Here is a 14,915-nt window from a genome sequence, read left to right on the forward strand (position 1 = left end):
CCTGAGGCCAGGAAAGGCAGGTGGCCTGGATGTAGGGGCCTGGGTATCGACTCAAGGTGGGAGAGGGGAAGTGTTCTCCTGCTGGCCCTGAAAACCCTTGGAATCACTGGCTGAACCATCACAGTGTCAGGCGTGCAACCCGAACACGAAACATTAAGAATGCCTCTCACGGGCCAGTGTCAAAGCATCCACTTTCTCAGCCACGAGCTCCTCTGATCCTACAGCACCTTGCTAAGCCAGGTGGTTCTTTTGAGATGTCTTTTATCGGTAGTACTTTGATTAGTATTGCCGATTTTTATAGAATTAACAAATTCCTCTTTTCAAGAATCACTTCCTCCATGGGAGAGACGCTTTTGTCTGTGTTTTACAGATCGGGAAACAGGCCCAAGAATCAAGTAGCGTGACCAAGATCACACAGTGGACGTGATTCAAACTTCCCTCTTTGCCCTGGAGGTTTCCGACCTACCTTGACCTAGGTCTAGAGTGACACAGGAGCTAGCTCAAATATCACCACCCCCATGAATGTCATATTAGCTGTTTTTTATTACTTCATGGTACTTAGCACTCTGAGAATGATCTTATTAATGTACGTACTTACTTTTTGTCAGTTTCCCCCTACCAGAACATAAACTCCAGGAGGGCAGGGGGCGCTGTCCATCTTGTTCACCACTGTCCTAGCAATAGAACACCCCTGGCCCCCAGCAGGTGCCCATAAAAAAAATGTCAAATGGGTGGACAGATGGGTGGACAGATGGATGGACAGATGGATGAATGGATGGCATGGCTCAGGAGTCTTCCTCAGGGTTCATAAAGTACCGACTTACTGCATATAATTCAGCCCCTGGAGGTGAGCGGGATGGTTCCCATTCTATAGATGGGGAAGTGGAGGCCTGGAGAGGTTAAGTGGCAGGGTCACGCGGAAAAGAAGGGGCAGGGGCAGGAGTCGGCCTGAGGTCCCATGAACACCCCCTACCTCAAGGTGGAGAGGCCATTCCTGATGGGGCTAGCATCCCAGATCGGGTGGAAGCATGAACTCTCTCCAGCTTTAACCTGCCATTTGATCTGGAAAACTGGCCAGAGCCAGTAAAGCCTGTCCTTGGGCGCTGAGTTGCTCTGTCCTGGGATAAAGGAGACATGAGTCCGTCCACCAACACCGGCTCATGGGGTGATTGGCAGGAGGGGAAGTTGGTCCTTACCGTTTCCTGACTTCCATCTACCTGCCTCCTCCCCCCAACCCTCACCCTAGAAGTTTCGGGTTCTTGGATACTGCTTAGCAAAGAACCTGACCATCACCTTCACACCGGATGGCATTTGGGGCAGTCAGCATGAAGGGGACCAAGGGACACCAACCAAGGGACTCTCCAGCGGTGGAAGGTCAGACATTTGGGAGCCTGACTATGGGAGAGGTTTTGGACCTGTGGGGTTTTCAAAAGCCTCTAAAAACAGACCCCTGGGATCCACCGTGAAGCAGCCGGGTGTCACAGTGGCACATGCCCTGGCTTTTTGAAGAGAACACAGGATTCTAATTTTGTCCACCCAGAACCTGGAGCAGGGCACTTTGGAGACAAATTGAAGGCAGGAGTCACCTCTTTTGTACCTTTTGTACACCTCTTGGGGCAGAGCTCAGGAACCAGCCAATTAACTAATGCCCTCCTATCAAAAAAAGTCTCCTCTAAAACATCTAGGTCTCTCCTGAGAGAAAAACAAACGAGCAAACATACAAAGACCCTGTAGAGTCTGGGTCAAGTGATTTAGCGGCAGGATGCGGGATGCAGAATGGGCATCAGAGGATGGGGCTCTGGTTTTGCTTCTGCTCTTCACTCGTGTCCCTGGACAAGACACCTCACACTTCCGCGTCTCTGTTTCCTTATCTGTGCAGCCTCGGGTCTAGAAGATGCCTTTCTAGCTCTCCTCCGGAGTTTGGAGCAAGGGAGCTGGGAGTCAACCCTCAACTCCCATTTCTTGCTTCTGTGACCTGGGACTAGATACTTCACCCCACTGTGCCTGTTTCCTCAACTGTAAAGTGGGCCTCCTTGGGTTTTGCAGAGGAACCAGCACTAAATTCCTTGTCGCCGGCCTGACCCATAGCCAGCGTGCAGCGTTTGGTGGCTGTTATCATCAAGATGCTTCTTTAGCTCCAGCCACTTGATTTATTTTTAACATCTTTACTGACGTTTAATTGCTTTACAATGGTGTGTTAGTTTCTGCTTTATAACAAAGTGAATCAGCTACACATATACATACATCCCCATATCCCCTTCCTCTTGCATCTCCCTCCCTCCCTATGCCACCCCTCTAGGTGGTCACAAAGCACCGAGCTGATCTCCCTGTGCTACGCGGCTGCTTCCCACTAGCTATCTATTTTACGTTTGGTAGCGTATATATGTCCATGCCACTCTCTTACTTCATCCCAGCTTCCCCTTCCCCCTCCCCGTGTCCTCAAGCCCATTCTCTACATCTGTGTCTTTATTCCTGTCCTGCCCCTAGGTTCTTCGGAAATTTTTTTTTTTAGATTCCATATATATGTGTTAGCATACGGTATTTGTTTTTCTCTTTCTGACTTACTTCACTCTGTATGACAGTCTCTAGGTCCATCCACCTCACTACAAATAACTCAATTTCGTTTCTTTTTATGGCTGAGTAATATTCCATTGTATATATGTGCCACATCTTCTTTACCCATTCATCTGTCGATGGACACTTAGGTTGCTTCCATGTCCTGGCTATTGTAAATAGTGCTGCAATGAACACTGTGGTACATGACTCTTTTTGAATTATGGTTTTCTCAGGGTATATGCCCAGTAGTGGAATTGCTGCTCCAGCCACTTTAAAACCAAGTCCATGAAATGCCTGGCTGCTTCCCGGCACAGGGGAAGGATGCCACCAACGGCACTGTAACCTTTATTTCCTGGCCTTGTTGTTGCCATCCCCCTCCACTTCCCATCCTGCCTGGTACCTGCCGACGACGTTCCAGTAATCCTGGAGTTGTATCTGAATCTTGTTCCATCACTTTCTGGCTGGGTGGCCTTAGGTCACCACCTGACCTCTCTGAGCTTCAATTTTCTCTTGTGTAAAATGGGTATGATAACGTCAACGTGCACAGCTATTGGGAAGACCAGATGAGAAAATACAGAAAGATGCCTGGCACATAGGAGATGGCTTATAAATGTTAGCTCCTTGGATCTCCTCAGCACCACCGGCACAGGCTGGAACTTTGAAATAATAACACCAATAGCCACAAAAATCCCAAAACGAAGACAGGAAGATGTAAACAGACAGAGGGCACGGGACGCCCAAAGAGCAAGTTTCTGACACTGTCTATCCCATCCGAGTTAGGATTCCATCCCTAACATGCCTGTCCATGGACGCTCAGTCTCTGCCCCTCAGTTTCTGCGTCTGTAAAATGGGGACGATGAGAGTATCTCCTCATACGGCAACAGTGAGGACCACATGAGGTACAGTGGTGCCTGGCACACAGAGGGAGCACAGTTCAATCAAGTCTTACAGTTGAGGTGTGAGGGAGAGTGTTCCTGGGTAGACGGGGGCGGGATCCAGAGTCCTTCCTCCTATAAAAATGCAGGCACACCTCTACCTTTGCCAAGGAAGCCTCACGTGAGGCCCCTGGGGCCAGCTCGCTGGTATCTTCATCATCCAATCAGGAGGAGACAAGGGGTGGGGCTGGGGATGGGGCGCAGTCGGCAAAGGGTCAGAGGATGGGCGGACTCACTCCTCTCCTTTCCCTTAAGATACTGAAATTAGCCTAATGAGGTCTGTCCCCGTTCCGGGCGCTGTGGGAATTGGACAAAATTAGAAGCTATTGACAGGTGAGAGCATGGCCGCTGATAGCCCGAGGTGAAAATGAGATGAACTTTGAGTCAGCTCCTGGAAGACTCTCTCCTCCCCTCTGTCGTGATGACCAAGGTGAAGAGGACCGGCCCCCGGTTTATCACCTCACTTCGAAATAGCTCCCAGGCTGCGTTTCTTACAAATTGGTCTTGCAAACAGGGATCACTTTCCCACCCCAGAGAACGGGGAGGCCGGGTCATTTGGGGTCTAGCCGGACGGCCGCAAGGAGCCGGTAAACAGTCCTGGGGGCACGCTCTGTGCCAGGCACCACCCTGCGAGCTGTCCCATTTCGTCCTCGCCAGCTCTCTTATCCCCATTTTACTTACAGGGAAACTGAGGCCGAGAGTCACTCAGCCAGGAAGATTGTGACTCGGGCCTGGCTCGTGGCAGGATGTGTCTCTTTCTCAGAGCTTGGGTTCTTGAATCAAGCTGTAACCTCCAGAGGCAGGAGAGGGATAAATGGAGAAGGAAAGTCTTCTTTCTGCCCTCACTACTGCTCCTTTTCTCAGGAGGGCAGTTATATAAGGAGGGCTGCTTTCCCTCCTTTGGCTAAATCTTATCTAGTGCAGCATAAGGTCGGGAGTTAGGGGGAGTCCACACGGGAATGAGAACGAGCATCCTGCTAAGCACAGAAACCATTTATACCTCGAATGTCCCAGCTCAGCCTGGTGGAGGGAGTGGTAGACTCAGGAGACCTATAGGTTCCATCTGGCCAAGGACTCGCTGGTGACTTTGGCACGTCACATCTGCTGGGCCTCACTTTCCACGTCTCTCACTGGGGACCACAGCCTCTGTCCCCCAGACCATGTTGGGCTGGGATGAGGATGTAACGAAATAGGGCAAAACACTGCATGACTTGGGGCTCTGCCGTCAGGGCTGCGGGCTGGCCCCGATGTGCATATCCTGCCTTGCTTGGAAATCAAACCCCATAGGGGCTGGAGGGCTGGAATTACAGGGAGGCAGGCATGACTCTCCTTTTGTCCCTCTCAGTTTCTTCCCATCTTAGACTCCATTTCATTTCCTTTGAGAGTGGGTATTCCACTACTTCCAAAGGGTTTTGAGGTAGCTTACAAGAGAAAGCACACAAAACAAGAGGAAAGGAACCGTTTCCAGAACACTCACAGTTCTTGCGACAACCTTTGAAGGTGGTTATTTTTAACCCTGCTTTGGGATGAGGACGTCCAGAGAGAGGAGAAGCCTTGGCCATTCACACTGCTGGTAGCGGCACTCTACAGGTTGTATTTTCTGCCTGACTTCAGGAGTTTCAGCCCGAGGGCTTACTCCCTCCCTCCTGCCTCCCATGTTAAATATGCTACTTAAGGATAAAAGAGAACAGATTTTTGCCAGAAGGAAGCAGAAAAAGCAAATGCCTTCAGGCATGCAGAAACGACTGCAAGGGTCAGGCAATCATTATGACTAAATTTTCCAGCCACGGAAACAAAAGCAAACCACAGGCTCTTGAGTTGGAACAGGCTTGAAGCACAGGAAACGGGATCTGCCACTGGGATCAGGTTTCAGGGAAACTAACTAGGATTGCATGACTGCACGTGTATATGCGGGGTATGCAGTTCCTGTCGACAGCATGGCGGGGCAGAGAACGTCGAGGTTTGAAGCAGCGCCCCAATGCTGAGTAGCTGTGTGATCCTGGGCAAGTCACCCCACTTCCCTGAGCCTCAGTTTCCTTGCCTGTACAGTGAGGGCATGTCTTGTGATGCTCTTGTGAGGACGGAAGGAAATGCCACACGGATGGTGCCCGCTGTTCCCAGCAGCCTGCACGGTCCATGCGGGCAGGTATTGGGTACGGAGAAGCCAGGCTGGGGACACATGCAGGGTGGCAGAGGGTCCTGCCTGGACCTCTGAGTCTCAATTTTGGCTCTGCTACTGAGTGACCCTGGGCACGTTCCTTAACCGCTCAGTGCCTCAGTTTCCTCAACTACAAACCGGAAGAGCGATGGCATCTGTTTTCTAGGATGATTATAAGGCAGTGGTTCTCAGAGTGTCATCCCCAGACCATGAGCACCACGTGGGAACTTTGTAGAAATGCAAACGCTTGGGCCCCACTCCGGACTTAAGGAATCAGAAACTCTGGGGACGGGGCCCAGCCATCTGTGTCGTGAAAAGCCGTCCATGACTCTGATGCCAAGTGCTGTTGGAGACCCGCCGTGGGGAAGGGCAGGTACTTGAGAGAGAACCTGCCACTTACTAGTCTCGCCTGTTACCGATCGCTGGGTCTGGGGGCACCCTCCACCTTTGATCACCTTCTCCCTCCTTTTCTGCTTTAAATCCCCCCTTTACCAGCTCTACACCAGGCTTCCAAGGGTGGCCATCGAGAATCAATCGACCACATCTATAAAAGCCTTTGAGCTTCCTGGAAGTAGTTGCCCAGAAGTGGGAAAGCAAAGGGGTATTATTAAAACTTTGTCTTTCTACCCACTCCCATCAACCTGTGATCCTAAAGGACCTGGTAAATATCACTCACCTTCAGAAGGGCAAACAGCTAGAGACGGAGGCAGTATCCCTGGTTCTAGAATCCCCCAGCACCTGCAAGCCCCAGCCCAAGTGGGTCTCCACCCTTAGCCTGTGGACCTCTCCCTATACACCATACTTCCTCATCATTGCATCCCCAGCACTGGACACATTCATTCATCAAACTTTTCTTGTGCCCCTACTATGTGCCAGGCCCTATTCTAGGTGCTGGGGTCAGAGCTGAACAAAACAAAGTTCCTGCCCTTGTGGACATGACATCCAACCCAGTGGGAGAGAGAGAAGCAAGCAATAAGTCAGTAAATAAAATCGTCTCCAGTAGATGCTCTTTGACTTTGAATGAATGGATGAATGAATGAAGCAGGCGGCACAGGGCACGTGCTTTGGATCTGGACAGACCTGAACTCAGATCTTGACCTTGTTTCTTCCTAGGCAAACTCTTAGCCTCTCTGAGACTCAGTGTCCTTATCTATAAAATGGGGATAGTAATAGTATCCTCAAAGAAGCTGGGAAGACTAAATGAGTAAAATGCTAAGCACAGTGCCTGGCACACAGAGACTCCATGAAGTTAGATGTCATTGCTGTCGTTATTCAAGGTCACATAGCTGAGCCTAGATGCCAACCTGGTCCCCTGTCTAGAGGTGTATGCACTGGGGCACCTGGAGAGTTCCAGGGCTGGAAGGGACCCTAGTGATCAGCCAGTGACCTGACCCCTGATTTTAAAGAGACACCTGAAGGTCAGAGAAGTTCTGTGACTCGTCCCAAGTCCTACCGGGAGTTGAAGGCATCCTCCAGCTGGTGGACAGGGCTCAGCCTCTTTGGCCTTTAGAGGGAGTGGGCAGCAAAGCAGAGAGTCTAAAATAGAAAATTCTGGGCCCACGAAGGGCTCTTCTTCCCATCCCGCTGTTTATTAGGCACCATCACACCCATCCTTCCTGTCGCCCTCCGGATAAAGGACTGTGTTTGGGGGCGGAAGCGGGGAGGGGGCGTGTCTGCATCTTCCCACCTCAGAAGCATGAGGTGTGGGCCCCCCTGCCTCGGGTGATCTGTTCTCATTGCCCATGTCATCTCTTGCCCCCCTGTTTTGTTCTGCCCTGATTTCCAGACTTTCACCAGGTTGGCCTGAGCCTGGACTGTGCTGGCAGACAGACCTGGGTTCGGATCCATGTCACCTTGGGCACTGGAGCTGCTCTTTCTGCATCTGCATCTATGTTCTCTGATATCCTAAGGTCAAATGAGGTGACATGTGTGCGGAGTCCAGCATCGGGCCGGGCGCACGTTACTCACCCTGGTAATAATTCTCTCTCCCCTCCCACCCTCAGCAAACCAACCTTCTTGCCCCTTTCTAAACATGCCCTAAACTTCCCAGCCCTAGTGCCTTTGTTGATTGATACCAAGGCCTCGCCTGGACCTCCCTCCACTTGCCCTCCTGGCCTGTGGCAGCCCTGCCCGTGGTCTCCAGATCCGCACAAGTGCCCACTGTCTCCCTCTCTGAAGAGCTCGTCTGCACCTCCTGGCCTCTGCCTGGTATTACTGTGTGTTTGTGTATAAATCATAGAGCTGTAAACATCGTGCAGGTAGAATAGAAATAGTGTTGCAGCCGCTGTTTCCTGAGCATTTACTGTGCGCCGGGCACTGCACTCAACACTGCCATACATCGTGTCACGAAATCCTCAGAAAATCCCAGTGAGCTCTGTGTTGTGTTGTGATGCCCCGTTTATAGATGAGGGCTTTACAGTCGGGGCTCAGGGGCCCCCGGCCAAGAAGTGGTGCCTCTGAGGGTTGGGTCTCATTCCACTTTGCTTCCCCCACTGCCCAGCACAGGGTTGCTACTCAGTAGCAACAGTAAAGATCTGTCGGGTCTGATGGAAGAGTTGAGTTAGTGCTTTAAGATCTGAGTTGGGCAGTTAGGGAGGCAGGGAAGCAGGCCAGGATCTGGCCTGGTTTTCCTTCACCGTGTAGGTTCCTTCTGAGCTCTAGCATATTGGCTGCAAATAAAAAAGGAAGGAAGGTCCAAAGGCCTGAGCTGGGGTCACAGGGGGAACCGAGCTCGGGGTGGAAGTGTCCGATAAGTGACTTAGTGAGGATGGGGGTGTGGGAGAGACACGCCTCTCACTGGAATCACCTAGACCAGCCACCCTTTTCCCTCCAGCGCCCTCTGCTCCAACTCCTTTAAAACCACCTCCCTCTTTCCCAGCCACAAGAAGGGCAGCTGGCATCAGAAGGTCAGGCGGCTCATTGCATCTAACCTTTCTAGAGTTTCTCCGTTCTCATTTCTGCCATAAAAATTTAATAAACGATGCCCACGTTCAGATTCCTTGTACATTTCCCAAGGCAGTTTTGTGTCTGCAGCCGCTTAATTTTCACAACGAGCCCAAGCAGGTCTTACGATAAAACTGTGCAGCCCGTTTGTCAGACACTGGAACCTAGGTATGGAGAGGTGATGGTCAAGGTCACAGCTGGTGAAGAGCAGAGAGCAAGTGGAGCATGGGGGCTGGACTTCACACTCCAGCTACAGGTATTTATTAAATGCCTGCTTTGGGTTGGGTATGGGCTAGACGCTGGGGATACAAGGATGAATACAACCTAGCCCCTGTTAAAAAAGTAGTTAACAAACATGTATACAGCAATTCTTCTGTGCCACCGTTCTACACACGTCACACATTAACAAACGTAATGCTCTGACAATCCTATAAGAGCAATCGTTATCCTCAGCTCAGAGATGAGAAAACGGAGGCCCAGAGTAGTTACTTGAATCACCCCAAATCACACAGCTAGCAAGTGGCTGGGCTGGAATTTGAACCCAGACAGCACGGGCCCAGAGGCCGAGCACCTACACATAGTTTTCTCTTAAATCGGCAGAAAGGATCATCACGAGGTCCAGCACTGATATGGCATAGAATATTGGACAGAGATATTCAGAACTGGTTCTAAATCCCCGCTCCCCCACGTATGTCCTAGCTCTTTGAACAGGCCAAGCACCTTCAACGTCACTTTGCCCATCTGCAAAATGGATATGATTCCCAAGGATGTTGTGATGCTAAGAAAGATAATGATGCTGGGATGTGAATGCTGGTTAGATGTGAATGGAGAAGGATGTGGGATGGTGGACCGCCAGCCCCTCGTCTGTTCTGAAAGCAAAACTTGAAAAGCAAGGTCAGGCCAGATGTTCCTTTTCCTAATTCCCAGCTCATCCCTGGCCGGCTGTTTTTTCCTGGCTCTCGTGCAATTCTGAAATGGTATATTTGGGTGAAGCCGAAACAGGTTTTGAGGCTAAGTTACAGGACACCCAGGACAAGATGCTGAGGAGGATAGGAGATAACGAATTTCCATCCCTGGAATCTGAGAATGTGAGAGTCAGTAGGTCCTGGCAATATACCAGTTTTTTCTTTGCCTGGCTTACATGAGAGAGCTCTCAGACCTAACGGATTGGCTTTTTTCTTCTAATCTTGGGGAGTGGGGGACGCCCCCCAATCCTTCTCCCCTTCCCAGGGTGGAGGGACATAGCTCTGAGCTTTTAGCCTCCAAACATCCTGAGATCCACCGCGTGCCCAGGCCATGGCTACTCACCATCGACCCCAATCTTGTCATCCCCATCCTTGTCTCCAGCAGCCAGCAGTATTTTGACTTCCTTAGCAGATAGGTCTCTGGCATCTGGGGAGAAGGCTTTCAGAATGGATCTGGAGGAGGAAAGGGAGAAAGTGGGGAGGGAGTCAGGCCAGGGTCGCCTTGCAGGAGCACCGTGTGGGTGGTGGGCTGGCGTCTGCACAGGGGAAGCAGGCGGCCGGGACGGGGGGCGAGCAGCGAGCAGCCAGCACGTGTACAGTTGTGCTGGGCCGGGTGGCCCCGCCACGGCTAGGCTTCGCGGGTAGGCGTGCAGGGAGGGACAGGCTGTCCTCTGCGAAGGGTTGCCCTCACTTCAGCCAGGGCACCTACATTTGTTTAGTTATTCAGGCAGCACAATAAACACAAAAGTGTCTTCTCTGTGCCACGGTCATGCTGGAAACGGGGGGCACAGAGATGATCTTAGGAAGCCACCTGAAAAAACAGGGAGGAGGCCGTGTCCTCTGGGAGAGACCACACAGTGTGATGGATGCAATGATGGGAAAGTGGAGAGCGGTGCTTGAAGGATGCATCCATTCACCTGGGGGTGAGGGGAAGAGTCAGGATGACTTCCTGGAGAAGGTGATGCCTGGAGGATAGGTAGAAGTCAGCATCTGTGTGTGCGCGTGCGTGTGTGTGCACATTGGGCATGGGAGGGTGGAGGAGAAGGTTCTAGACAAAGGTTACCCTTGTGGGATGGTTTCAGGGAGAGACAGGATGGATGGGGAAGTCCCTGCTTGAAAAGTCCCTCTCCACACCCTCTCCCTTCTCTTACTGACAAAATTCGAGGCAGTCTTGGCCAGTGTTACATAAAGCACAGCAGGGTTGGCAGACATGGGCCAGGTGGCCAAGAGGGTGATGGTGGGAGGTTTTTTTGGGGATGTCATCTTGCATTTTCCTAGTCATAACCTTCTCTGTCTTGCTCCTAGGACTCCTGAACCCCCAAAGCTGGTTCTGCATCCCTGACTTGCCCAGAAACTGTTCTAGCTGCTGGTACAGAAGGGTAGGGGTCTGCAGGATGGCAGAAGTTGCCTTTTAGCGGAATGAAAATCAATGAAATTACTCAAGAGAGCGCTCTCTGCCTTGCCTATGGTGCTAGGCAACGAGAAAGCTGCCTCTTGGTTTGTATTCAATTATTAAGTAGCATCATTCCATTAGCAATATTAAGTGGCTATAATTTAATCTCATTAGTTGCACTTTCTGCTGAGGATTTTATTTTCTGGAAGCAACAGCGATCAGGCATGGATGGTTATTTTCTGTGAAGGGTGCAGAGGGACGGGCAGCTGGACAGGAACTCCAAAGCAAGAGCCCCAGCCCCCAGCCCCTCTCCCAGAGCCACAGGCTGGGCAGCCCCTGCAGGTCTCAGTTTACCCCAGTTCCTCCTCCTCGATGAAGCCGCTCTCGTCTTTATCCAGGATGTGGAATATCTTCTTCACCTCATCTGGGCTCTTTTTCTTCAGTCCGACCATTTGGAAGAATTTTTTGTGGTCGAAGGAGTCGACAGCTGTTGGGGGGTGGAGAGAGGAGGTGAAAATGAGGACAGACAAGGGGCCTGGGGAAGGGTGGGAGAATGTGGGTGTCACAGCACTTTGATCACCTCCGCAGGGCCAGTCCTGTGGGATAGCAGAGGCACACCTCCACGGGAGGGCTGAGGGAGCCCAGGCCAGGCGAGGGGGCTTGGCCCAAGGTCGCACAGTGGCAGAGGTGGCCTTGCACCCAGATCACCCTGGCTCTCCAACCGGACCCCACCCTCCACTGTACCCTTCACTAATGGCGGGGGTAGCATTTGAAGGCAGAGGGGCTTCCTGGTTTCCATGAAGCCTTTTGGGTGGCGGCTGAGTCGGGGTGGGCAGGGGAATTGGAGGCAGTGGGAACATGCTGTGTGTATGCTGCAGGGGAGAAGGGAGGGTCGACCTTTTTCTTGGTCATAGATTGTGTCGCCAGAAAATCAACACAGAGAGGACAAATTTCTCTCAAGGTCACACAGTGGGAGAGGGAAGGGGACGACCCAGATGTCCCGGCTTTGCTGCAGAAATCCATTCTGGTGGGAATGGGGGCGGGTGTTGGAAGGCTCCCCAAGAATTCCCAGTTAGGTTTCTTCTCCGAGGGAGCAAGATGGGTCAAGGAGAAGTGGGGGGGCTATCGCAGGGCCCTGGGAGGGTGGCTTCCCAGAGTTTCTTCATGTCCAGGGGAGGGGTTGCCAAGAGAAAGGAAATGGGAGCCCTCCTCACATTTTCTACATCCCGAGCTCCTTTTTAAGGACACCTGAGAAAAGAAACTTTAGACCAAGTAACTTATGTGTGTGTGTGGGACGGGGGTGGCGGGATAGGGGCGATCCCGCGAAAACTCACTGTTCCCTCCCTGGGCTGGAGGGGAGGAAAGCTGCTCTGTCCACCTCAGACACTAGATGGGGAGGGGTGGCATCGGCAGGGACAAGATCCGGAGGTGACCCCCGTGCTAATTCCTCTGCTGCCCTGCCAGGTAACCTTGGGCAAGTTTCTAGCCCTCTCCCTGCCTCAGTTTCCCCATCTGGGTGACAGGAGGGAGAAGGAAGGTAAGCAGCTAAGCGCTCAAGTCCAGGGCAGCTCAGAGACATGAGACTGCCGGCTCCCCTCCCTCCGTGCCTGAGGAGGCTGGAAGTTGCAAGCGCGGAGGATGCTTCTCGCAGGGCTGAGCAGAGCAGAGCGCCAGCTACGGGAAGGTCACCTCGCTCCCTCGCAGATCCGTTGCGGGGGGCTGAGCTCTGAGCCCCGGAGAAGGGGCTTGGACATTCAGGGAGCCAGGAAAGAGGCCTGTCTGGAAAGCGGTCGCGTGGAGAGAAGCATGCGCACCTATAGTCCCCTCCAAGTGCCTTACAAAGGAAGCCCCGAGCGCCCACAGGACCCAGAGATGCAGCTTTCCACCCCTCTCTTCGCCCTTGGTCCGGGACCCGGGTCCTCGCAGCGTGGCCACCCGGCCTTTGGCGCCCGAGAGTTTCGGTTGTCCGGCAGGGCGCACGGCCTCCCCGCCCGTTCCCCGTGCCAAGTCCGGCCCGGGCAGAGTTTGGGAAATGCCGTGGACCCCGCTCCACGCTCCACCAGCGCCCCGCGGGATGCGTGGGCAGAGAAGCGCTGAGGAAGACTGGCCGTCCGCGGGAAGCACGGGGTGCAGGGGCCAGGGTGCTGGATGCGGGGAGAGGGGTGCGGAGGGGAGCGCGCTGCTCACCGGTAAAGGCACCCACTGCCTTCATGATGTCCTCAGCGTTGAGAAAGTCTGTCATCGACATCCTGCAACTGTTTGAGCTGGCAGAGCAAGTGCGAAAAGATTAAAAAGTGCTTTTCTCATCGTTTCTGCTCATATGACCTGCGCTGCAGTGCCGCGCGCCGGGCGCACGCCCGCCGGCCTGGCGCAGAGCCAGGGGGCGCGGGGCTCTGCGCGCAGCCAGAGCAGCTCAGTCCAGCCGCGCCGCCGAGCTGCGCGGTCCGGGCCGGCGGGCTGGCGAGCCGTCGCGCTGCCGCTGCCGTCCCGCCCCGCCGGGGGGCCTTGGGATCCCAGGGGCTGCGACCAGGGCTCCAGGGGAAGGGGCAACCTCTGGAATTTACCGGGCGCCCGAGTCCCCAGCCGGGTCTGGAGGGTTCTCCTGCCGTCAAGGGCACGCAGAAGGCGCCGGCCTGGTGCGGCGCAGGGTCTCGGGTCAGCGCACCTCCGAGGATGTCCCGCCGCTTCCGGGAGGATACCGAGGGTGTAGGAGGTCTACACCCTCCTGGGCCCCTTGGCCCTGCTCCCATTCTCCCTCCACTCCTACCTCAGCCTCCACTCTGTCTCTCCTGGATGCAAATTTATGCTGCAAAATCTGAACGCTGAGGTCTGGAAACCTGACCCACTGGACGGGGTGGCACGGATAGGCCGGTGCTGCTAGGGCCCTCAGCGGGTGCCCCATCCCACATCTGGCCAGGGGAGCACACACGGAAACCGAATTTTTTTTTTCCGTAGTCTGACTTTTCAAAGAACCCTTCTCAGATCCCCACTAACTACTTGCTTTCCTGGTCCCCTGAGCCAAGGAGAGTATAGTGCGGGTCCAGACTCCTGCCCCCATGAACCAACGTGGGTGGGGGGTGGGGGGGAGGGAGAGGCTACTTGGAGTCTCTACACCCTCCCCCCACTTGGAGACCAGAAGACCTATGCCTGGGGAGAGGGTGGCCTCCTCAGACTACACTTTCTAGACAACCGAAGCAGGTTTTATGCCCTGAACTTCATCTCTGGGAAATGTGACACCTCCTAATCTTTATGCCGCCAGAGACCAGTTGCATTCTTTCCCACGGTCTCCAAAGGATTCAGGCTGCAACCAGCTGTCTTGAAAGTGTGCAGAGCACTGGACAGGGAGTCAGGAGGCCTGGGTTCTAGATCTGGGGCTGCGCTAAGTCCCCATGTGACCTTGGGTTGTGACCTGCCCCATCTCTGGGCCTCAGTCTCCCTCTGCTGTGTTGATGGTATGGGAGGTCCCTTGTGGCGGGATCTTGAGACTCCAACTTAAGGTGAGGGCAGGTGTGGGTGGGCTGAGATGGGAGTCCTTGATGGGGGCGCTGGGAAGAGCAGCCCAGCTGCCGTGTAGCTCAGGTTCCCTCGCACTGGCTGCTGTCAACACTGTCTCCCTCAGCTCGGCCCTGGACGGCTGCCCTTCCTGGAAACCTTAGGTTGCTGCTGGCTCCAGCTGGCCCCCTCCCTGTGAGTCAGCTCCCTCAGGTGACAGCCCACCAGCTGGCTTCCAAGGCACCGAGGCTGCAGCTCCCAACCTGATCTCTTACAGTGTGAGGCCTTCCCCGGATCCCTCAGCTGCCCCTGCTGCCCCTGCCCCAGGCTGGGCTGTTAACTTGGAGTTGCTGGGCTTCTGTGCTATCATTTCAACCCCCAGGCTCAGCTCACTCCAGGGACCTAGTTGGAGAATCTGCTTCCCCAGCGGAAGGATCCTTATGCTATGCTAGTGGGGAAACTGAGGCCAGAGA

General features: G+C 53.6%; 1 protein-coding gene across 1 annotated transcript in view; it reads right to left on the reverse strand.

Annotated features, from left to right (window-relative positions):
- PVALB (parvalbumin) overlaps window positions 1-13,198 on the reverse strand; it is a gene marked incomplete at both ends in the record, with an annotated part of 37,165 nt that extends 23,967 nt beyond the window's left edge. Inside the window, 3 exons of the mRNA XM_082849504.1 lie at window positions 9,901-10,010; window positions 11,305-11,437; window positions 13,138-13,198. Coding sequence (XP_082705630.1) covers window positions 9,901-10,010; window positions 11,305-11,437; window positions 13,138-13,198 — 304 coding nt within the window. The remainder of the gene's footprint in view (window positions 1-9,900; window positions 10,011-11,304; window positions 11,438-13,137) is intronic.
- Between the last annotated feature and the right edge of the window lie 1,717 nt (window positions 13,199-14,915).

The sequence above is a fragment of the Leucopleurus acutus genome (genome assembly GCF_964270905.1).
Source record: "Leucopleurus acutus genome assembly, chromosome: 11".
NCBI lineage: Eukaryota > Metazoa > Chordata > Mammalia > Artiodactyla > Delphinidae > Leucopleurus > Leucopleurus acutus.